This window comes from Mus pahari, chromosome 19 (assembly GCF_900095145.1).
Source record: "Mus pahari chromosome 19, PAHARI_EIJ_v1.1, whole genome shotgun sequence".
Lineage (NCBI taxonomy): Eukaryota > Metazoa > Chordata > Mammalia > Rodentia > Muridae > Mus > Mus pahari.
In genome coordinates, this window is record NC_034608.1 from 53588482 (window position 1) to 53611495 (window position 23014).

Sequence of the window (23014 nt, forward strand, 5' to 3'; positions counted from 1 at the left end):
CGTTAGGTTAGTTTTCGCCCTGGGTCCAGTCATCGGAGCAGAGAGACGCCTCTCTCAGATTGCCAGTGACGACAGTGCAGAGTCTTCAGTCATAAGGTTAGGTTCACTGAAATAACACGAGTGAAAACGGGGTACTCATAGGTTCACTGAAATAACACGAGTGAAAACGGGGTACTCAGGAAAGGCTTCCTGTGTTTTAGGGAATTTCTAGAAGTGGAAATCACCAGAGTAACATTTCCCAAATACTCTGTGCAGAGTATTAGTCTGTGGGAAGAAACAAAGAGTAGTGTAGGTCCAGTGGCTTTGAGAAGTGGACAGTCTTACAAACCAACTTGGACTCTTTTCTGAAACGGATTGGGTGCTGGTGTGCCTTTACAACTCACAGGGAGACAAAACCATTAGGGCTTTGTCTGCTGAGCCCTTTGACCTGGAATATTTTGCAGGTCTGAGATTTGGTGACACACAGAACAGGAAGCCTGGCTAAGATCATGTCCACATCCCATGCTTCAGCTAGAAGCCTCTGCTGGTTCCCCCCCTCTGGTCTAATTAGCTTAATAAGTGATCAGACTCAGGGGGAACTGGTTTGTTTGGCATCCATGAAATTCCCATGGAAATTACTCTCAGAAATTCAGATGGACAGAATTTCGAAAGTGTTCCATTCACAACCAATAATTGACTCTGGGGCATTTAAACCTTGTGTGTGATACAATAAGAACAAAATAGATCCACCCTGCTCACCCACTTAAAAAAAAAAAAAAACAAAAAAAAACAAAACAAAAAAACAGCAATTTCCAAGGCTACTTGGTTTTGGTAGAAGCCAAGCAATTTGGGAGAGAACTCAGAGAAAAGTCTCCAGGGGATATTATTCAGATACTAGACATAGCACTTAAGTTGGAACCATTTTTTTTTTTAAAATTTCGGTATTTTATGTTTTGCCATTTTTAAAATTCTTCTCTTGTTCATTACATCCTGAACTTAGTTTCCCCTCCCTCCACACTTCCCAGTCTCTCCCCTCACCTCCCCTCTCCCCATAGATCCATTCCTCCTCCATTTCCCATCCAAAAAGAGTAGGCCTCCCACCCATATCAGCCAAACATGGTGTGACAAGTTTCAATAAGACTAGGAAGAACCCCTCGTATCAAGGCTGAATGAGGCAATCCAATAGGAGGGAAGGGGTCCCAAGCACAGGCAAAGTGTCCGCAACACCCTCCACTCTCCCTGTTCAGAGTACACCAAGAGAACACCGAGAACACCAGAGAACACCAAGAACACCAAGAACACCAAGAGAACACCAGAGAACACCAAGAACACCAGAGAACACCAAGAATACCAAGAGAGCACCAGAGACCACCAAGAACACCAGAGAATACCAAGAACACCAAGAGAACACCAAGAACACCAAGAGAACACCAAGAACACCAAGAGAACACCAAGAACACCAAGAGAACACCAAGATCACCAAGAGAACACCAAGGACACCAAGAACACCAGAGAACACCAAGAACACCAGAGAACACCAAGAACACCAAGAGAACACCAAGAATACCAAGAGAACACCAAGAACACCAGAGAACACCAAGAGAACACCAGAGAACACCAAGCTGACCATACCTGGATGCAGAGGACCTGATTCATACCCATCCAGGGTCCGGGTTTGTCTCTTCAGTCCCTGTGATCTGTGTGTGCCCTGCTGAGTTGATTCTGAGGACTTCATTCTTGCCGTGAATGGACATTGGGAGGAATCCAGTCTATGTCATTTTGCCTTACCGTGCTTGTCAGTGTCATTTGTTTTAAGGTTCTCCAAAATACGCCCGGCCTGACTGATTCTGTAAAATGGGTTTGGCATTTCAATTAGATGGACTCCCGCGATGGAGATTTTTGAATTGAACAAAAAGTACACAGGAGCTGGGTTTGGGAAGATGACTCAGCGGGTAAAGTGCATGTTGCACAAGCAAGCCAGTCAGGAGTTCAGGTTCTCAGCACTCATATAAATGCCTGTGTGCATGTGAGGAGGTATGCCTACAATCCAGCACTTGGGAGGGAGAGATGAGGGATCGCTAGATTGGCCATGTCATGAAGCTCCGGGTTAGTGAGAGCCCCTGCCTCAATAAGACAGAGAACTATTAACAAGTATACCTAGCATCAACCTCTGGTTTTCATGACTGTGCGTGCACACACACAAGCATACATATATACAAGCATGCATACTTACACATAAATAGGTAAAGAAACAAATGAACAAGCAGAAGAAAGGCATGAAGAAGGTTTCTCCTGTGTGGAGTGCCGTGTCCTTGCACGGCTGCAGAGATGAACCTGAGTGGGCTGGTGAGGGAAAGGAGAGAATGTGGACCCAAACACAGATGGAAATAGCTGGGGTCAGGAAGTCGGGGCTCTTGGATGGAGAAACCACAGACAGCATTCTGGAAGCTCTGTATGTTTATTACATGGCACTGAACATGGAGGCTGGGTTATTGCATACAGCTGAACAAGGAGGAGGGGGTCTTTGCATACAGATTAACAAGGAGGCATTGCATTGCCCTCCTGAGCCAGATGAACTTAATTGGATAACCGTAAACACTTTTGAAGGTGCCCAAGCTGAGAAGCAGCGTGATTGGATGAACATTTCAACTACTAGCTATTATATAACCAAAACAGTGTGGGGAGTGGGCATTAAAGGGCCAGAAAAATCTGTTTGCCGGCTGTTGATAACGCTAAGGTCAAAAGCTACTTACTCAAAAGGAAGAACCAATGAACATAGAGAAATTGTTGGAATCCAAGCATCTTAAAAAGATAGAATTCATAAAGTCCTCTGTGCATGCAAATGCTTGTGTGCGCGTGTTTGTGTGTGTACATGCGCATGTAGGCCAGAGGTCATCCTCATGTGTCATTCCTCAGTTGCTATACTTGCCAATTAGGCTCAGCTGATAGGCCAGGGAACTCCAAGGGTCCACCAGTTCAAGTACGTTTACCAAGTGAGCCGTCTCCACAACTCCACAGTGCTGCTTGTTTAGAAGGATAGCATCCTGTTACAAAATTTAAAAATCTACCTCGAATTAGAGTTTCAACCAAATGAAACCATTTGGTACTAACGTCGGCCACGCCCCCAAACAAAGAATCGATCCTGTGAAGAAATGTCCAGTGATTAACCCATCCCCAAACTGTTGGTTTCTGAAAGTGGGCAGATGAACACGACACATTTGTTAAGGTTAGGGTGTTAATATTGAAGCTCCATGAAGGTTTCTTTACAGCTATCAGGAAGTACAAAGACCAGCATAACTTTTGCAGTTGTAGGTTCCATTGTCTTAGGTAGGGTTTTACTACTGTGAAGAGATACCATGACCAAGGCAACTCTTATAAAAACATTTAGTTGGGGCTGGCTTACAGGTTCAGAGGTTCAGTCCATTATCATCAAGGTGGGAGCATGGCAGCATCCAGGCAGGCATGGTGCAGGAGGAGCTGAGAGTTCTACATCTTCATCTGAAGGCTGCTAGCAGAATATTGACTTCCAAGCATTTAGGACAGAGCGTTTTATAGCCCACGCCTGCAGTGACACCTCTACTCTGACAGGGCCACATCTTCTAATAGTGCCACTCCCTGGGCCGAGCATGTACAAGCATCACATCTAGGCACCTCCTCTAGCCATGTCTGCTTCCTTCTCTTACCTGCACGCCTCGTGTTGGCCCTGCTCTCCCCAGGATGGATCCTGAAGCTGCGCAGCTGGAGAAGCGGCATGTGCACAGTGTGTATGAGAGCACTGCCCCCTACTTCACTGACCTGCAGAGCAAAGCCTGGCCGCGCGTCCGCCAGTTCCTGCAGGACCAGAAGCCAGGCAGCCTCGTCGCAGACATCGGTAACCCATACTTTTGTTTTGCCATGTGTGTCCCCATTCACACCCACCCTTTTCACTCATGTCTCCTGTTCATTCTAAAAAGAAGCCCAATATTGTGTTAATAGTATCGTAGCCTCTCGAACAGTGATTCTTGGCCTTCCTTACGCTGCTGCCTTTAATGCAGTTCCTCATGTCATGGTGACCTCCAACCATACGATTACTGTGTTGTTACTTCATAGTTATAACTCTGCTACTGTTATGAGTTGTAATGTAAATATCTGATATGCAGGATGTCTGATAGGCAACCCATAGGTTGAAAACCGCTGCTTTAGAGCATTCACTCTACAGCCACAGTTCACATCATCAGAGTCACCAAGCAGAAAACATCTCCCAACCTGTACTCGGAGATCCATGCTGGGCCTTTATGTGCATCCTCCATCCAAGCCAACCTGACACAGATGGAATAAAATAAGGATGGAAATGATATGACATTAGACGTTTTCCATTTAGAGACTTTCGCATTTGGAAGATGTGTTTTGTATCCTTGGCTCATGTTGAGTGGTTCCATGGACTTTTATGAAAGGCCCAGACTTGTGAGATTATGAGCTAAGTTTTCCACCCTTTCATTTCTCTCATGAGTCTCCCCCACTTGTCTATAGGCATCATATTGTTAGGGCATGCATTTAATTGGGTAGTACTTCCATAATCACTGATTTATCTGGAGCACTTCAGCTCAGCATCTTTCCTCATTGAGGAGTAGTAAACCATACTTAGCTTAAGACTGAGGTTAAGGTGTGGTTGGATTCCCACTTCCAACTAACTCCACTTTCCAGGAATCACAAGTTTGCTGTGCCAGAGGAACCTAAGTCTCCAGTTAACTCACTCTTAGTCTGGGTTGACATCACTCTTAGTACTGGCAAGAGAAACTGCTGTGTGTGTGTGTGTGTGTGTGTGTGTGTGTGTGTGTGCACAGCACATGACAGAGGATGTAAGCAGTCCAGAGTTTAAGAAGAGGTACCTGTCATGTTGAAGGTGGGCATCCAAAGAGGATCTTCAGCATGTCAGTTTTAAAACCAAATACGGTTTCCTGTGGGTGAGGGCTATGGCTCAGGGGCAGTATGCATGCTCTCTCTGTTCGGAGCCCTGAGTTCAAATCCCACTGCCACAAAATGGGGAAGGTATCTGATTTGAGAGGATGCAATGAGCTCAGAGGTCCTACTGTCCACTGTCCGTGCAAAGTGCAGGACTTTCATGTGGCTGGGGAGGAAAGGGACAATTCACTAAGGAGGTTTGGGAGAGAAGCACACATAATACGGTGCTGTTTATCTTACATCTTACCTCTAAATAAATTCTAAAATGCAGCAAAGGTTTAAGTGTAAGAAAATGAAATTAGGAAGGAGAGTGAACGGGTTTTAAAATTACCCTGAAACAGAAGGTCTTTCTATGTCTACCGTTTGGTTGGTTGGTTGGGTTTTTTTTGGGGGGGGAGGGTTGATTTTTGTTTTTGGGGAACAGGGTTTCCCTGTGTAGCCCTGGCTATACTGAATCTCACTACATAGATCAGGCTGATCCCTCTGCCACAGAGAACCTCGTATCTTTGCCTCCCAAGTGCTGGGATTAAAGGTGTGTCCTACTCTCTCCCAGTGTCAATCTCTATCTCTGTTTCTCTCTTGTCCATGCTTCAAAAATAATCTATAGAAGCAGTAAATCGGTTGTCATATTTGTGATGTGTTCTAAATGTATCACAACCACGGGGTTGGTGAGCCGCAACTCACTGTCCCCGGGGAAGCCTCTGGGGAGAGAGGTGCGGCTATGCACTGATCATGGACTCCTGTCAGTTCCCCTGTTTGCTTGCATTCCCGTTTAAGGGTTTCTTATTCTCTATGTCTTTCTGATTTGTTGACATTGAACTCCCAATCAACTGATTCTACTTACGCTTGCACAAAGCGTTGCCTCACACAATCTGCCCACAGACACAGTAGCCTTCTATCAGGGAACCCAAGAGTGTTTCGGGGAAGAGGGGTGCATTTGTAAAAAGCAAAAACTCAAAAAAATTGCAAAACTTAGGCACGAAATAAACTGTGAGAAAAACACATATATATATATATATATATATATATATATATATATATATATATATATATAGTATTAGCTGACATAGACTCCACTTAGCCAAGGGCAGAGGAACTTTTACTTCTCTGGGCTTTGTTAGGACAACAATGTGAGAGACACCTGATTCCAGAGAATGAACTCTGAGGTTTTATGTAAGTATCACTGGTGTTACCAAAACTGTGAGGAAGTCATCAATTATACTAATATTCTCTGAGCATGGGAAGACTTTGTGGGAAAGAACTGGACATAGTCTGTTTCTGGGCAGTTTGTGAGAGAGGTGAGGTTTTATAAACTTTTACAAAGCTGGGGAATTTCATCCCAGAAAAATCACAGATGGCACCAGAGCATGAGGTCAGCCTGGGTTCGCCTGTGATGGACCGGATACGTGCATGGCTCAGCCAGGCCTGGCAACTCATTAAGTGTCCAGACCAATTAGTACACTTGGATTTTCTTCCCAGACAACAATCTAAGAACTGCAGCAACTCATTTTGTCTGTTGCCTTATAGTACACACACCATAGTAACTATGCAAAGGCTGTCAGTGCTGGGTTTAGTGGTATGAATATAAAGCTTATTAGCTAGATAAACAGCTAATATGGAATGAATCAGTAGTATAGGAAGACTGTATTGAAAACTTTGATCCAATAAACGTTTAGAAAGTACAAAGTCTAAAGATCTAAAAGCAAGCAGAGTACTACATCAGCAATACTTCTAATAGAAACCGACATGTAAAATGAAGGTATGCTAATGAAAATTCAAAAACAAATTGTTTAGATACTAAGGAAATATGCTAATGTGACCCTCTCTGTGACCCTGTCCACAACCAGAATAGCAAAGTACAAAATCTTTGCTTGCTGTACAGAACATTTTTTAAAAATTAGTGTAAGGCCCCGGATTCTGTCATTTGTGGCATCATGTGCGAACACAGAAAACATGATGCTTAATGAAATAAATCAGACAAAGGTTACATGATTGCAATTAGATGTGAGACCTGAAAGCATTGAATTCAGAGTCTAGAGAAGTGATTACAGGAGGTGGAACAGAGATGGGGTGGGAAGAAGACGTGAATCTTGAGATGTTAATCAAACGATGCCCAGGTTCATTAGTCAAGAGAAACAAATCCAAATGATAAAAAGAAAAATGCCAGCATCCCAAAGCCAAATAGTAAAAGGATATAAATGAATGATTGCATGAAGTTGGAGAATTCAGATGTGCAGATGATCTACATATAGGGATTTAGTTGCAAAACTATGGAAGGACATGCAATGGAAGAAACCACTTCATCATATCAAGTCTCCAGGCACTAAGTACCCCGTGCTAGGGATAACTCTTCCGACCAGCTCACTATGCAAACTTGACCTATTCTGTGTGACTATAGGCGCCTCGGGCCACTGGATGGACTGGACTGGATTTCCCTTTCGTGATTACACAGATGGTTGTACCACATACAGTCACCCATCTAGCCTTTGACACCTTCAACATATTACATAGTCATCTATATGAGTTGCCCAGGATTAAAACCTGCATAGTAACCAGGCTAATGGTACCATATTACCAGACTATTTTTTCCCTGTCTTTTGGCACCACAGATTATAAGAAGAATGGTAGTCCTTGAATCCCTCTCTACAAATCACTAACTATATCTGTAGTGAATACATATTTTGCCTATTTAGTTCATATATGATTTATGTATTTAAGCAAATCAGTAAACAGTAACACTTTGATTATAAGATGCAGGGTGTGTTTTAAAGTAAAGTTGAAATTCAAAGAGGAATAATGTTATTCTAACCAGAAATTCTTCCACTGTGCTGGATTTAGCCAATAAATAGGAGGGCTGGTTAGTAATGTAAGTTACTAACAAGGCAGAAAATTGAAAGACAGGCACTTTTGCCAGACCCAGTTCTCTTAGCCATGGGTTGTAGGCACAAAGCTTTTATAGGATCTTTAAGAAGTCATATCAGTAAGGCAGGCACTGAACTGCCTATCATTTTAGGGTGGTCTGTTTTTTCTGATAAATGGTTGTTGCTATTTATAGATCACTGAGTATGCTGTGCTCTATAAATCTAAATAAAAGTTTTAATTAGAGAGCTGTGACTCATCTTCTATTTTAAATTATTCCCCCTGGGAATAGCTAATTCTGCAGCTAACGGTTAGGATAATATAGGTAAAGTGTCTGGTGTACCTGAATAAAATTACCAGGAAAAACGTCACTTTGTATGATGTAGCCTAATAAAAATTAAAATCAAGTTGTTAGAACATAGGAAGAGTGTATCCCCCGGCCTCTCTCTCTTTCATACGCATACCCCACAGATAAAAAGAAAATGGAAGCTTTTGTTGCAGGGTAGAAGAAGTCAGAGAAAAACTGATTTCACATCCCTTGCTTCATATGGTCCAGAAAAATCATCTATGATAGCTTTACTTATGGCTTGAAACTCTGTAGTAAGCAAAAGTACAAGGAAAATACTAAATGATAGCGAGACAGAAGCAGCAAGTAGGTAGAAAACATCATCAAATCAGTTTGCAACATCCATCAGAAACCATCATCAAAACACACTTACAACATCCAGCAGAGAGGTTGAGGTGAAAGAATGTCTCACTAGATAACCCTAGACTGGCCTGAACTAGACATCCCCCTGCCTCAGCTAAGGTGTCTGCTCCCATATCATGTGGGAAATTACAAGTGTCTGCCCCCCATTCCATTCTGGAAACCCAAAAGATAGAGATGAAAGGAACGTGGAGACTGTCATAAACCACACCTTCCATGGTTCACAGAGACACAGAGACAGATCCAAGGAAACATTGCAACTGACCCATGGGGCCATGGGAGTTTACCCAGAATGGGCTGGTCCATTTCATGTCACTTGCATGTAGCATGGAAGGAAGCACTTGGGTTGAAGTTGTTAGCTAGATGAGTTCATAAAGCAAGAGAGACACCAGAGCTGGATTCTTTCCCAGCTAGGTTCTGCTCATAGTTAACTCCAGAAAAACCTGCCCTAACAACACTGAAAATGATACCTTTGCGCAAATAATAAGACAAATTCTTCAATAATTAGGACTCTTGTTGACTTTTATCTGGCTACCTTCCCAGTTTCAATGGTCTGCTCTCATTGGTGTTCATTCTCTAACGACCGTTCATTCATTTGATGCAATAAAAGTTAAGAGCACCATCCTCATATGGCCAGCACCATGTCTGGCCAATGACATGACTCTGGACTCAAAAATTGAACTTAAAAATGTGCATTATATTTGTCTCTTTCAACAACAATAACAAAACCATAGAGAAAGAACTCCTCTAGGTGAGATATTAACAAAGAACAAAACCTTTAATGCAGTTGTCTCTCGTCTGGGGATGTATCTAGGTTGCAGAGCTCTTGCCTAGCATGGAGGGGCCCTGGGTTCAAACTCAAGTACAAATGGAAAGCAGGGTGGATTTTTCCTACAAACACTAGAAAAATATTCATTTTTATTATTTTCATCAAATATTCACCCATCTTGACTCAAAAGATTTTTATGAATTGGAACCATGCTCTGTTAACCTCTGTAGACACTTTGTGGTACAAAATACAAAACTGAGAAGAAAGCAAGCATTTGGACACTTCCCAGTGTCTCTTTAGAACTGGGCATGGTTATTTAAGAGATTTTGCAAGGAAGCAGGAGTGTAAAGGACTGGAGCCTGCTATGGTATCATGAATGCTCAGTATACATCTGAGATCGTGGGAAGACCTGGCTTGTTGATGGGCGTGACTTCCTCGTTGTAGGAAAGTCTTCTCCTTACCAGCATCTCAGAGTTGCGCTCAGAAAGGAGCCGCTGCATCATGTCTGGGGGTTCTGTCCAAAGTGATGTCATCAGAAATGAACATGGAAGGGTGAGTGGAGGATGCTAGAGAGCTGGGCTCCAAGAGGGAAAAAAAACCTGAGCTTTGTTGTTATGAAAGGCTTTCTGAATACCCCCTGCCATCTGACGTGATTTATGAGCAGGTTCTCACCAGAATCCTCAAAGCGATTTCCTCTTTCTTTTCTCAGATTGTATCTCCCAAGCCAATAAAAGGAGAAATGAATTTCCAAGAGACTTATTAAAATAAGGCTATCATCGTTGACACAGACAGGACTTTAACGCTGCAATACAGTGTGATTTATAATTTCCCTGTGACTGTCTTCAAATAGTAGACACTTTTATTCCTAAGAGTTAGGAATAATGGCTATGAGATCTAAAGTATCTAATCTCTTTCTATTGAAAGAATGACATTGGAAAGCTGATTTTTTTTTATTATTATTATTCACCTCCTCTCCACTGTCACAGATGGCACCAGGGAACCTTCACTTTTTGTTCCTTGCTTCATCCTTTTGAAATAGTATATTAAAATGGAATTATTAAAGAGCTGTTCCAGACTTATTAATCAGAAGCAGCAAACTCTCCATTTAACTAATGAGTGATCTTTTTGTGTGCCTCCCCCCCCCAAAAAAAAACCCTCTAAATAAGAAATACCAGGAGATTTAAAAAAAAAAAAAAATTAGCTCCCTTGATTTCTTCACCCACCTCTGGAACCTCATTTACATATTTGAGACTGAAGATCCGTGCTAGGAGCCAGATGCAGATGCATGACCCTAGGGGGCCAACTTCTCGAAAGACTGAAATGGCAAAACTCCCTTGAGCCCAGGAGTTCAGCCTGGGCAATACAGAGAGAGCCAGTCTCAAAAGAGAAGTTAATGGTAGGACTAAAAGATAGAAGGTGGGTGTTTCATGGTGATTTGTCATTTGTGGTACTCTCTTTTGTACTGTAAGATCTGATTGACCTCAGTCTTTGGATTGGATACTTGGGCCTCTGCCACTAGGAAATGAATGTCAAAAATGGTCTGGGCTTTCTTTTCCAGGCTCTCTGTTAGAGCTACAGACTAACCCAACAGAGAAGCCTTGTACCTGCTACTAACCTGAGAATGTGTGGGAAGATGTTTCTTCCTCAGTCACAGTCGTGTTTCTTAAAAGCCACATTTTATTGCCTAGATTTTTCTATTCATAGACATTGAAAAGCTGTTAGCAGTAATTTGTTCAACATGGTCAGAAACCGAGAAGACCCACTGAAACAGACATTTGATACAGTACGCACACACAAAGTAAAATGTCTACATCATTATGAAGACGCTGACCCCTCATGGTCGGCCTCAGTTTCCCAGGGATGAGCCAGCTCATGAGACTAGGTTGTGCTACTGTGCTGAGCTCCATGGGCAATGCTTCAATAAATAGTCCATACACATTTCTCTTTTCAACATTCTGACTTTCCTCTCTTCTGTATGAAACAATACGTAAGTGTTCTCTGAAGTGTTGCATCTTGGTCATCTAATATAAAGTTTAGCCATTACAGCACACATTAACTTGCATTGTTCCAGTAAGGACAGCATGTGACGCTGGTTTTTCTCTTACAGGTTGTGGAACTGGAAAGTATCTTAAAGTGAATAGCCAAGTCCATACTCTGGGCTGTGACTACTGTGGGCCTCTGGTAGAGATTGCCCGGAATAGAGGGTGTGAAGTCATGGTATGTGACAACCTTAATCTCCCCTTTAGGGACCAGGGCTTCGATGCTATCATCTCCATAGGAGGTAAGGCAGCCAGGCTTTCACACTTTGCCGTGAAAAAAAAAAAAATCACAATCAGACAACTCACGTGACTCAATGTCCATTCGGTGTCGATGTCTATGCAATAATGCATTTTGTCTAAATTTAAAATATACACACTCTGCCGCATGACTTATTTGACTCCTGCCTAATACAGTTATGATTTGTAAGGGGTTTTAACTTTCAACTTTCAGGCTGTTATTATGTTATTTTTGATGATTTGTTCCCACGTGTTTCACTACATGCAAGAAGGGTGTCGGCGTGCCTACTCACTGAAAATGTACTTGGCTCTATTGAGATCAGGTCAGATCCTCTTGACACAAAGGGGATTATTCAGGTTTCATGTTAACAAAAACAGACTATAGCAGTGCTCTTGAACTTCAACAGAATATTCTAGAACTAATGTACCGTACATCCCCTGAACAAGTGTGTCACCCACTGCTACCCAAGTTCCCGGAAAAGACAAGCTCTACCTGGTCCCAGACTTCATTGTTTTCGCATGTCTTTCTGTTCCTAATTCTAGAAGTTGTTGATGAGTCCAGGGAATTTTTTTTCTCTCTCACATTTCACAAGCCTCCCCAGGACTCTCCATGCCAAAGCAAACAAAACAACAGGAATATCAGCCAAGTCCATGCCTGAAACAGGCATGGATGCATGAGACATAGCTCATCTTACACTGTACTGTTTACTAGGAAACTCCGTACTAAAGCAACCTAGGGTGGTACACACCTTTATTCTCGCTCAGCATTTGGGAGACAGAAATGAGTGAATGTCTGTGAGTTGGAGCCAGCCTGGTCAACATAGTAAGCTGTAGGACATCCAAGACTACACAGAAAGACTTGGTCTGAAAAGTCCGAAAACTAGAAACAAATGACTCTTCCGATAAGTTCTTTTCAGTGGTAAAATCTTTTGCAAAACAAATTACTTGATTGAACACATTTTTTTTTTAATTAGCCTTTTGACATAACAGACTTGATCAAACTACCAGAATAAGGATTCTTATGGAAGTTGATTACCATTCAAGATTTTGTATATATATAATTTATACTTTCCTGAACTAGATAAAAGGTTGCTAGCTCTCCTCAGATGGGAACTGTGTCTTTGCCGGGTGGGAAGACACAGGCCTGGATGTCATAACCTTGGAAATGGGCAGGAAAAGTGAAAGGTGGTTGCCATGGGAACCTCCCTTATGCTGTCTTTCTTCTCTGCACTTGAGACTGTTAGGTGCCTTTTGTGGTAAGCATTTGTCAGTGCAGGCTGTTATAACAAAGTCACTGACTACTGCGTTTTAAACAATAGACTTTTGTTTCTTCCCTCAAAGAACCAGCCAGCCTTGCCAGCTCCTTGGGAGGGCTTGCAGATAGATGGCTGCTGCCTCCATCCCTTTCTGCTGATTCCCTATCTGACAGAGGTAGAGGCTGAGGATGGCAGTAATCCAGGCATGCAGGACCATATCTGAGCCTAGCGATTTCCCAAAGGTCCCATTTCCAATGGACATAGTTTTTGTTGCAGTGACACAGATATATTAAAGGGTTCACTTTGACTTTAAGCAACATCGCGTTGAGCTCTGAATCTTTAGTGGGAAAAAAACATTTTTATGTAGTCACCTTTCTAAAGAACTAAAAATTAGAGAGACTTTAGGAGAAAGACTGAGTATTTGCGCTCATAAACACAAAGCTGTTTATGTTGGTTTTGGCGTCCACAAGGCTCCTACCCCAGCACCACTCCGCTACTGTGACAGAGCGTGTGGGGTTGACTCCTTATCTGCTTTTCAGAAATGCTCTGTGTTCCTGTGTTCTCAGCTTAAAGGACCCACCTTTCCCTTGCAGAAAATGGAGGATGCTACACTCTCATTTGTGTCTGTTCCAAAGCTTATGTTAGAATGTGTCATGGCTCTTCTGAATGTATGAAGCCTGTTATAGAAGATGAGTTCATTATCACAAGGAAAGTCCCTAAACAAGAGAGTTGGGGAGAGATTGGCATAACTTTTTCCAAGGAGAGATGAACCCCAGATAGGGCATCTAGTACAGTCAGGTTTCTAATAGGAACATGGGAAGAGTTACTTATTACTTTCGTGTCTTAAAGGCAACTTGCTGCTGAAAAACTCCCACCCAACATAGCTTATAACTCATGGATAAGTGTCACAATGTGTAGGCAGCCTCGCTGAAGGGTCTCCTCTCCCCCAGCAGCTGCTTACTCTTTGTATAGTCTCAGTGAGCGGCCCATAAGTCTTGTAAATTTTGTGAACTTCTAGTCTTCCAGAGTCTCACACTGCACCTTCCTTGAAGTTTTCAATTCAGAGGAAATATCCGTGTAACAGTGAGCTTGGCAGGGTGTCGTTCCCCACCCCCCCCAACCCCCGTGCCTCACTCCGTGCTCTTTATCATGTGTGCCCTAAGCTATATCAGGAGGAAGCCAGAAGGCCCTCACCCATGCTGTCCCACTGGTTTGAGGAATTATGCTCATCTGGAAACACAACCCGAATAGGTTTCTATTGTTTATAGCTTATTGTTTCATGTTTCTATTGTTTATAGTTTACCTAGTCTTTGGCATTCTGTTACAGTAACAGAAATCCACTAATACACCCCATTACTATCTTTTAGTTGAAAAGGACTTGAGAGGCATGGTGGCACATAGCTATAATCTCAGCCCTGTGCAGGCTGAGGCAGGAGAATCATAAGTCTAAGGTCAACCTGGAGTACACAAAGAGGTGTTGACTCAAAATTAATCGGCATAACAAAGATGTCCCTTTAAGTTCCCAAATATGCTATTAGAAATTATAGCTATGACATAACATGATAAGATCATTTTCACATTTAGCATAACACGAGAAGTTTCAAAACTCACTCTTACATTCATATGTATTTATTCCCTATTTTTGAATTCCATATTTTGGGATTTCTGGCTTGTCCTGACATGAGGACATATCTTTCCCCCACTTCTTTATTTTCTCACTTTTTGGAGTCTTTTAATAAAAGAGAGACAACTGCCGTACTCGGCTATAAACCCACTGTACTTCCCTGGCAGATTCCAAGAAGGAACACTTTTTGCCCTTAGAACAATTTGACAAACTGTCTAAAATCATCTAGCAATGTAAAGTGGTGTGAATCAACTGCTCACCTCACACCAGGCTCTCCAACACCCATCCTACAGGGAACATCGGGCAATACCCGGTGACGTTTAGGGGGAGTGTCAATGCTATCGTCATTGACAGGTGGCTCCCCGACAACAGGGATCCTCAGGCCCCAAAGGTCAGAAATACCAGTGTTTTAAAGCCTGCTTTCTGCCAAACCCGGAAGTTCTGGGTGCTTAGTAAGGCACACGCACTTGGAAAGTTGAAGAACAGTAAGTCATAAAGTAAACGATCTGACAGGGTGTTAAAGGAAATCTGCTGTCACCATTTGGTTCTGTAATCCAAAAATTGGATTCAAGTTATCTTTTTAGCCTCTCCCCTGGAAAATTGCTCTAAGTACGAATATGGAATGTATATATGGACTGCAGATATGGGATGCTATTTTTACATTTGAGTTGTGACTATAATTCACCAACAAAAATGTTCTTTTACTTTGTAAATTTTCATCATAGTTTCTCAGCAGTAACATTTTGGGTAGATCTCACTATAGTGACGCTCATGGTGTGTCCTACCAGAACTTGTATATGTGTGTGTATATATAACATGTGTGTGTGTGTGTGTGTGTGTGTGTGTAGCACATTTGACATGTGTGAGGAAATCTTCCTCTGTAAGCTTCTTTTTCCTCCAAAACATATGGCTTAGAGCTGGAGAGATGGCTCAGCTGTGAAGATCACCCACTACTCTTGCAGAGGACCTGGGTTCGATTCCACAACCCAGGTTGGGTGGGTCACAGCTGCCTAGTGCAGTCCCAGAGGATCCACTACTCTCTTTAGCCTCCGTAGGCATCTGCATACATGCACCATTTGCTCACACAGGTACATATGCATAAATAAAAATTTAAAAGCACTTGCTTTAAAAGTTTGTTACCTACTGCCTGTTACATACACATTTAAAATACAAGAGTCACTTTTCTGCATAAAACTATGATTAAAAATGAGTTATTTTGTACTTATCAATAAATGAAGACTTTGTTTTCTATACAACACCCTTTGAAACCCAGTAGTGTCCTGGAACATTGAAGATCTATTAGTCTAATACAAAAGATATTTATAGCATAGAAACAGACCTGTTTTAATGCATTTCCCTTGTCCCCTCTTTGGGCTTTATAAGAGCAATGCAGTGAATTGTCACGATCCACAGAAGCTGTGTTCTGTAGAGTCTTGTGAAAAACCTTTTATATAGAGAACAGACTTTTTGTATAGATCAGACTTTCCTTTAGTTATTTGATGCATACCTGTGGCAGGTCAACCTCAGAGCTCACTAGTTTAAAATCCTCACTAACAGCTAAATGATGGAGCACCAAGAGGGCAGGCTCAGAGGCTCTTTGCCAGCGCTGCTACCCACATCAGAGCTGGAGCTGCTCAGTTTTGCTTGGAACCAGTCTCCTCCCTAATCTATGTAGAGGCTCCTGTTTGAAAGCAGAGCTTCCTCTTGGCACAGTGCTGTGATTAAACACCTCCAGCACCTAATGGATGAGGACTTTGTATATATTTGTTTGGTGAGAATACGCCTAATAAAATTGGGGGTACAGTCAGAGGTAGAGTGTCTATTAATGCTCAGTCCCCTGGGTTCCTTACTTACCTAGTGTGACATAATCAGTATTACTAATAAAATGTACCCATAATAGCACACATACACGTAGGGGAAAGATGGATTCTATTCAGGAAATATTCAAATCTCCCTCTGACTTTTCAGGAATTAAAAGTGAAATGATAACTAGTACGTTTTTTTAAGCACACACAATTATGGTATTATCATTAGGAAGGGCTAAGTTAACTGTTGAACTTGTGTTTAGCTGGCTTCTCTTTGCATCATCTAACTAAAAAATACATAATATTTAACCTTTCTCTGTATCTTGTTTTATTAATATTATTAACGCCAGTGATTCATGGTGCTCATCCTTTGTTTCTATAGAAATAAGTTATTCAGTAAGACAATGAGTTAGTTCCTAGACTCCACCAGAGAACACTACCTCACTAAATGATCCTTTCAGATTTCAGGAATTCACATTGGTTATTCTTGAGATAGACAGTTTTCAAATCCCAGAGGCTTTGGGGCTGAAGAGAGGTTTTTCATTATCTCTAAGGTTTTTTGTTTGTTTGTTTTATTTTGTTTTGTTTTTTTATTAGAACTGAGGGAACGTAAAAATCTACAGGATTTGCTCAAGTCAAAAACTGTGTGTCTCCAAAAGCCAGACCCATATTGTTTTTCCAGTTTATTGTGATAAGGCTCACTGTAGGCCAGAATTTCATGACCAGTGTGTATGTATTTATGTATATGATATATGCACAATGACATCTATTTTTTTTCTTTTTTAGTCATACATCATTTTTCTACAAAAGAGAGAAGAATTAGAGCAATAAAGGAAATGGCCAGGGTCTTAGCTCCCGGAGGTCAGCTGATGATTTATGTGTGGGCAATGGAACAGAAGAACCGACACTTTGAGAAACAAGATGTGCTTGTGCCATGGAACAGGGCACTCTGTCCCCGGCTGCTGTCAGAATCCCACCAGTCATGGGGACCTCAGTGTGAGCATCCCACAAACCAAGGCTTCCAGGGTCCCGGTTCCGTGTGCGGCTGTGCGGTGTGTTTTAAGGGCAGATGTGATTCCAAACGATCCCACAGCATGGACTATGGGTCTGCGGTGGCCAGAACCTGCTGCGAAGCCATTTCAAAGGAAGGCGAGCAAGAGAACGGATTGTATAGCAATTTTGGAAAATCCTTTCGCTCCTGGTTTTTCTCTAGGTCTTTGGATGAATCAACCCTGAGGAAGCAAATGGAAAGAGTCAGGCCCATGAAAATCCCAGAGGGTTGGGCCAACAGCACCGTGTCCCAACAACCTTCCAGACACTCCAGCTTAGACTTGAACGTTCAGGAGACATTTTCAACAAAAGGACCGAACTTAGATGAGGTGTTCGTAGACACATCTTCTCAAAGACACTTGAGCTGGCTGGGAACACCTGGCACGTCAGACAACTTCAGCGGACACAAGGGAGGAGAGAGCAGGAGAAAAGAGGGGAGCGATTTTCTGGACATCACTGATACCGGGGACAGTGTGACTGCAAGTAATGGCAGTGATCCTTCTGCCAGAAAATTATTAAGGAGGGTTTCTGCATTCGACTCCAACGATTCCAACTCAGAAGACCCAAGCTTTGTGGAAGAGCAACGGGATGCCCCGGATTCCAAAGCCTTCATGCGTTACTACCATGTATTTCGGGAAGGCGAGCTGTCCAGCCTGCTGCAGGAGAGTGTGTCTGAGTTGCAGGTTCTGAGCTCCGGCAACGACCACGGTAACTGGTGCATCATCGCAGAGAAAAAGAGGAGCTGGGATTAAACGCCATCGCTCAAGGCTGCAGTGGTGGCCCATCATCTGTTCAACGGGGCTGGTGTGGCTGCCAGAAGCAGCATCCTGTTTCATTGTTTTCAAGTCCAGGTACAAGTTCAGCACTTTGACCGCATCTTCCTAATTGTTGAGTAAGCACGAAGACTGGCACTTACCGCGTCTGCTACAGGATCTGCCTGCTGAAGTTTCAATAAAAGAATCTGAGGAAGCAATAGGAACTGAATTTAAGTGCAGGCTTGATCTTCTTCCTCCCAGTGATGAAATTATTATAATATGTGTATGTCAAGTGTCAGTATTATCTTTTGGATTTTAAATATTCTGCTGTTTAAACATACCCGTTAAAAGCAGTTTTTTTTTTTAAAAAAAAAAATAAATTGTGTTGGTTCTCAGATAATTACTTAGATCTCTGTGGAAGGAACAAGGACACCTATTCTGTCACTGGGAGTGGGTTTGTGGCCTGTTGTGGGGGTGTCTTGTTTCCTGACTTTGTTGCTAACTACACCAAGCCTTCTAGTATTGCCCAGACTCTCTAAATTACATGCAAACATCGTTCGAGATGAGCGATGTTAATAATACTGTCTTCAGTGTTGCTCTGAAGCTTTTTAAAGGAGCCGTTAGCAGAGGGTTAGGGTTAGAGCAGGCAGCTCACATGCCGCAGAATAAGCCTATATCCACAGTACCACAGATAGAAGAGAAAAAAAAAAACACACTGTTAGCACGCGGAGGGTGTTACATGTATAGGAGATGTTCTGTCCTCTGGTGACATTTTTTTCCCCAAAGGTACTAGGAGCATAAATAGCCAACTGAGGTTGTGCCAAAATTACCCAAAGAGTTTTCAACTAGGAAATGCTCACTTGAGTTATCTGAGTCTAATTGGAGCTGTTTTTACTTTGCCTGGGCGGGCAGATCTGGAAAGTGTCCTGTATTTAGCCTTATCAGACACAAGATGGGGACTTGCTATTGCATGCCATGGCATTCATTCCCTGGAAGGTGACCACATTAGACCGTTATATCAACCATCGGGACAGAATTGAAGCTTAGCAACTCTACAGTGCAATGATTCGACTGGGCACTGTGACAATCCATGCTTTTTTTTTTNTTTTTTTTCTTTTTTTTTTTTTTTTAAGACTAAACCATGACTCTGATTAATTCTATGTCGGGGATACCAAGGAACAATTATGAAGGAACTAGAGACTAGACTTGGGAGAAACAAAAATAAGTTGGCCACGGAATATGGTTCCAGATAATTCGTTAACAAGCAGAAAATCAAATAGTCATTGTGCTTTCTGGGCCAATATAATGATGAAGATTAGATTCAAATCCAATCTTCATTTTATTTTTTTCTCCCACTACAAAATTAACAAAAAAATTGTAATGGATCATATATTTATTTGGTGTTTATCCTCTTCAGAGATTTTGTTTGGAGCTTAACAAAAAGGAAGCTACTTTTGAAGACAAATTCAAAGGTGCTTTGAAAATGCAAAATGTGTCTTTTAACCTTTCAAAGTGTATCAGATAGTCCCTGAAGTTCTTCAAGTCAAATTTCCATCTCCTCACCCCTGTGGTGGAAGTGGTCTTGTACTTTTTCATGTACATTTTGTACAGGGAGACATGAAAATAGACACCGGGGGTGAAGCATAAATTAAAATCTACTGTACCTTCCGCTTTTCCAAGAGAAGATATTAAACTGTATGTGCAGTGGCTTCCCGGGAGAAACGATGACTTGGAACTAGTTAGCAGCGATGACCTCTTTGTTATGGTTTTCCCCTTCCCTGAGGTCTGTGTCACTTTTACTTCGCTTTGCTGCCAGATGTCTGAGCCTGACATCACCCTGATTGGAATGTGTCACTTAAAGCTTGTTATGTGGAACCCAGTTCATTAGGCTGTGCTGGGATGCTGTACCAGCTACTATGTCTGAACAAGCTCATAAAATAAACACACACCCCACTTTGTATTTAAAGCCCTTTGGGATGGTTATTGGGAGGCAGAGAGATTTCTCATACAGCATTGACAGGGCTGTGAACACCAGAAACAGCAGCCTTGCTAAGTGCAGGAATTCTATGCATCCAGATGTTTTGGTGTATGTTCAGCAAAATCTGTGGCTGGTAACCTTTCCTTAAGGGATCCCTATGAAAAGCACTCCATCTCCATCATTTAAAAGCTTATTCTTCTTTAGGACTGTCCTGAGAAGGAAACCCAAGTCATAAATGCATACAAATGGAGACATTGTGCGACCATCAGTCTTAATCAGCTAGTCAGCAGACTTCACTGCTCTGTCTAAAGCGATCTGAAAACCTTTACCACTGTTAAGACAAAATGATGTTTTTCTAGATCCTTCCTGGCATCAACACAGAGTCCCACTGCCTGACGGAAGCAAAAGTTCAGGGAACTTCTTAGATAATTGTTAGAAGTTGGACGAGTGGTACCTCCCTGGCTTGTGTGTGTGGAGCTTTGTGGAAACAGACAAATGATTTGGGGGAGGGGAGCGTGCATTGACATAAACAAAAGATAAAAATCAAAATAATATTTTCCTGGGGGGCAAGTGATTGGTGAATTTCTCTGGGTTATTAGGTATATATATATATATATATATATATATATATATATATATATATATGTGTGTGTGTGTGTGTATGTATATATGTGTGTGTGTATGTATATATGTGTGTGTGTGTGTGTGTGTGTGTGTGTAGGGATGGGGGTGTTGGTTGTTTGTTGGCAGTTATGAAATATAACCAGAGTACTTCAGTCACTGCAGGCTGGCTGTGCACATACATTGGTTGTCACACGGATTTGATCCTTCCCTCTTGCCTTACATCCCCATCACTGATTTTTTGTTGTTGTTGTTTGTTTTTTTGTTTTTCGAGACAGGGTTTCTCTGTATAGCCCTGGCTGTCCTAGAACTCACTTTGTAGACCAGGCTGGCCTCGAACTCAAAAATCCACCTGCCTCTGCCTCCCGAGTGCTGGGATTATAGGCATGCGCTACCACACCCAGCTCCATCACTGATTTTTGCCTACCCATCATCCTGATTCTTGAGACCAAAGATTCCTGTGTGTTCAACTGACTCAGCAAAACAATTTGAAGGTAATGCAGATGGGAAATGATCTGAATGTAAACCAGGAATTCAAAAGTACTTAAAGACTATTTATTGGCCACCAAACATATGAACACTGGCGGATCTTTCAAATACACGGGCTTCCAGGAGAGCAGAAAATGGGACCCTAGTTATCCTCATTATGGGAGCGAATGCCTTAAAAATAAGGTGTGAGGGGCTAGAGGGTGGCTTACTGATTTTGGAGTACCTGCTGTTCCTTTAGAGGGACTGAAATTGGTTCCTAGCACCCATGTCAGGCAGCTCACAATGCCTCTTCAAGACTCCAAGGGTAACTGCACTTGCATGTGCACAGACCTATCCATACTCGCGCACTCGCATACACACACACACACACACACACACACACACACACACACACACTAAATATTTTTAAGACCAGGCTATAAACAGCCAGCTCAGATGAGGACACTGGAGTAACTATTCACTACTCTGTTCTTCACAGCCTGTTCTGACGGTGAAGAACAAAGCAAGACAAGTCTCACTTTTCCTGAACAGAAAAAGAGGGAGAGGTAATAATAGCAGCTAACTAATATTTATCATTTTTTTCTGTAATCCCCAATAGCTGGCTCAAATAAATATAATTCCCAATTTGCAGATAAGAAAATCTAAGGCATAATAATAATAACAATAATAATAATAATGTGCTAAGTTGCCAGGCAGTGGTGGCGCATGCCTGTAATCCCAGCACTTGGGAGGCAGAGGCAGGCAGATTTCTGAGTTCAAGGCCCACCTGGTCTACAGAGTGAGTCTCAGGACAGCCAGGGCTCCACAGAGAAACCCTGTCTTAAAAAAAACAAAAAAATAATATTATTAATAATAATAATGTGCTAAGTTACCAAAATCTACACAAGCAGTAAGTATCACACATTTAGTGAAGGCAGAGCTAAGATTCAGTCCTAGATGGTCTGGATCCAGTTTGAGTTCAGAACCAGGGTGTCCTGCATGCCTGTCGTGTGTTCAAGGTTAGTGTGATTGTTGCCTGCACAAATGCATTAAGCAGGCTAAGAAAAGACTACGCATCTTTCTCCCCTTTATGTCTTCTTTTCAGTTCTTCACGTGTGTTCGTCTGTGTGTCTGTGTCTTTGTGGAGGTTGGAAGACAGCTCGCAAGAGTTGGTTCACTCCTCTAAGATCTTCATGGTCCCTGAGCCCTCTTGCCAGCCCTGTTTTGTTATTTGTTGGTTGGTTGGTTTGTTGTATAAATCTATCTCTCTTTGACTTGAAGAAAAAAAAGAGTTCTTGATCACAGAGCTCTCTAGCTACTTTCGACAATTCTTGACTACTCTAAAAAACATATCCCTATTTCCCTGTTTTATTAGTGAAGAACTTGGGGGGCTAATGCAGGTTTGTTTTTTATTTTTATTTGTTCAGAGCTGTGCAGTGTCCCCAGATACAAATGATGAAAAGCTAGGACATATCTGGGGTATTGGGTCGCACCTAATATTAAGACATAATGACCAAAAATTCAAGTGTTCTGCTGGAACACATTTTGTATTTGTTAGTTTTGTAAAACACAGCATTCAAATCCCCCTCCTGGGGTGGGGGTGGGGGGCAAGGATTACAATGCATGTTAATTAACATGGAGAATGCCAGTCTGACACAGTTAGATTTCATTTAACTGAGGCTATCCTGGGCCAACTGACAAGCCCCTAGCACAAGCGCTCGGTAAAGCTATTTCAGAATAGAATGTATCCTGAAGGGTAAGATATGAACTCATTCGGAAGGCACGCAGACCCCTGGTAAGCTGACTCAAGTTCTGCTTCAGACTTATTTCCTACAATTGCACCTGTTTTCTGTTCTGCAATCGGCTATTTTAAACAATGGATTTCATTAAAATTACATAATAACAAGCAATTATCCCATGCCTTGAA

The 23014-nt window shown here is 42.1% G+C and overlaps 1 protein-coding gene across 2 annotated transcripts in view; it reads left to right on the plus strand.

Annotated features, from left to right (window-relative positions):
* The window catches only part of Trmt9b (tRNA methyltransferase 9B (putative)), a 57337-nt gene extending 36769 nt beyond the window's left edge, over nt 1-20568 (plus strand). The window contains exons 3-5 of one of the 2 annotated variants that reach the window (XM_029532260.1): nt 3696-3850; nt 11362-11535; nt 17002-20568. In XM_029532260.1, the coding sequence (XP_029388120.1) occupies nt 3697-3850; nt 11362-11535; nt 17002-18017 (1344 nt within the window). In that variant the 5' untranslated portion in view covers nt 3696 and the 3' untranslated portion in view covers nt 18018-20568. The remainder of the gene's footprint in view (nt 1-3695; nt 3851-11361; nt 11536-17001) is intronic. The other variant, XM_029532261.1, reaches the window with a different exon arrangement.
* Nucleotides 20569-23014: the final 2446 nt, after the last annotated feature.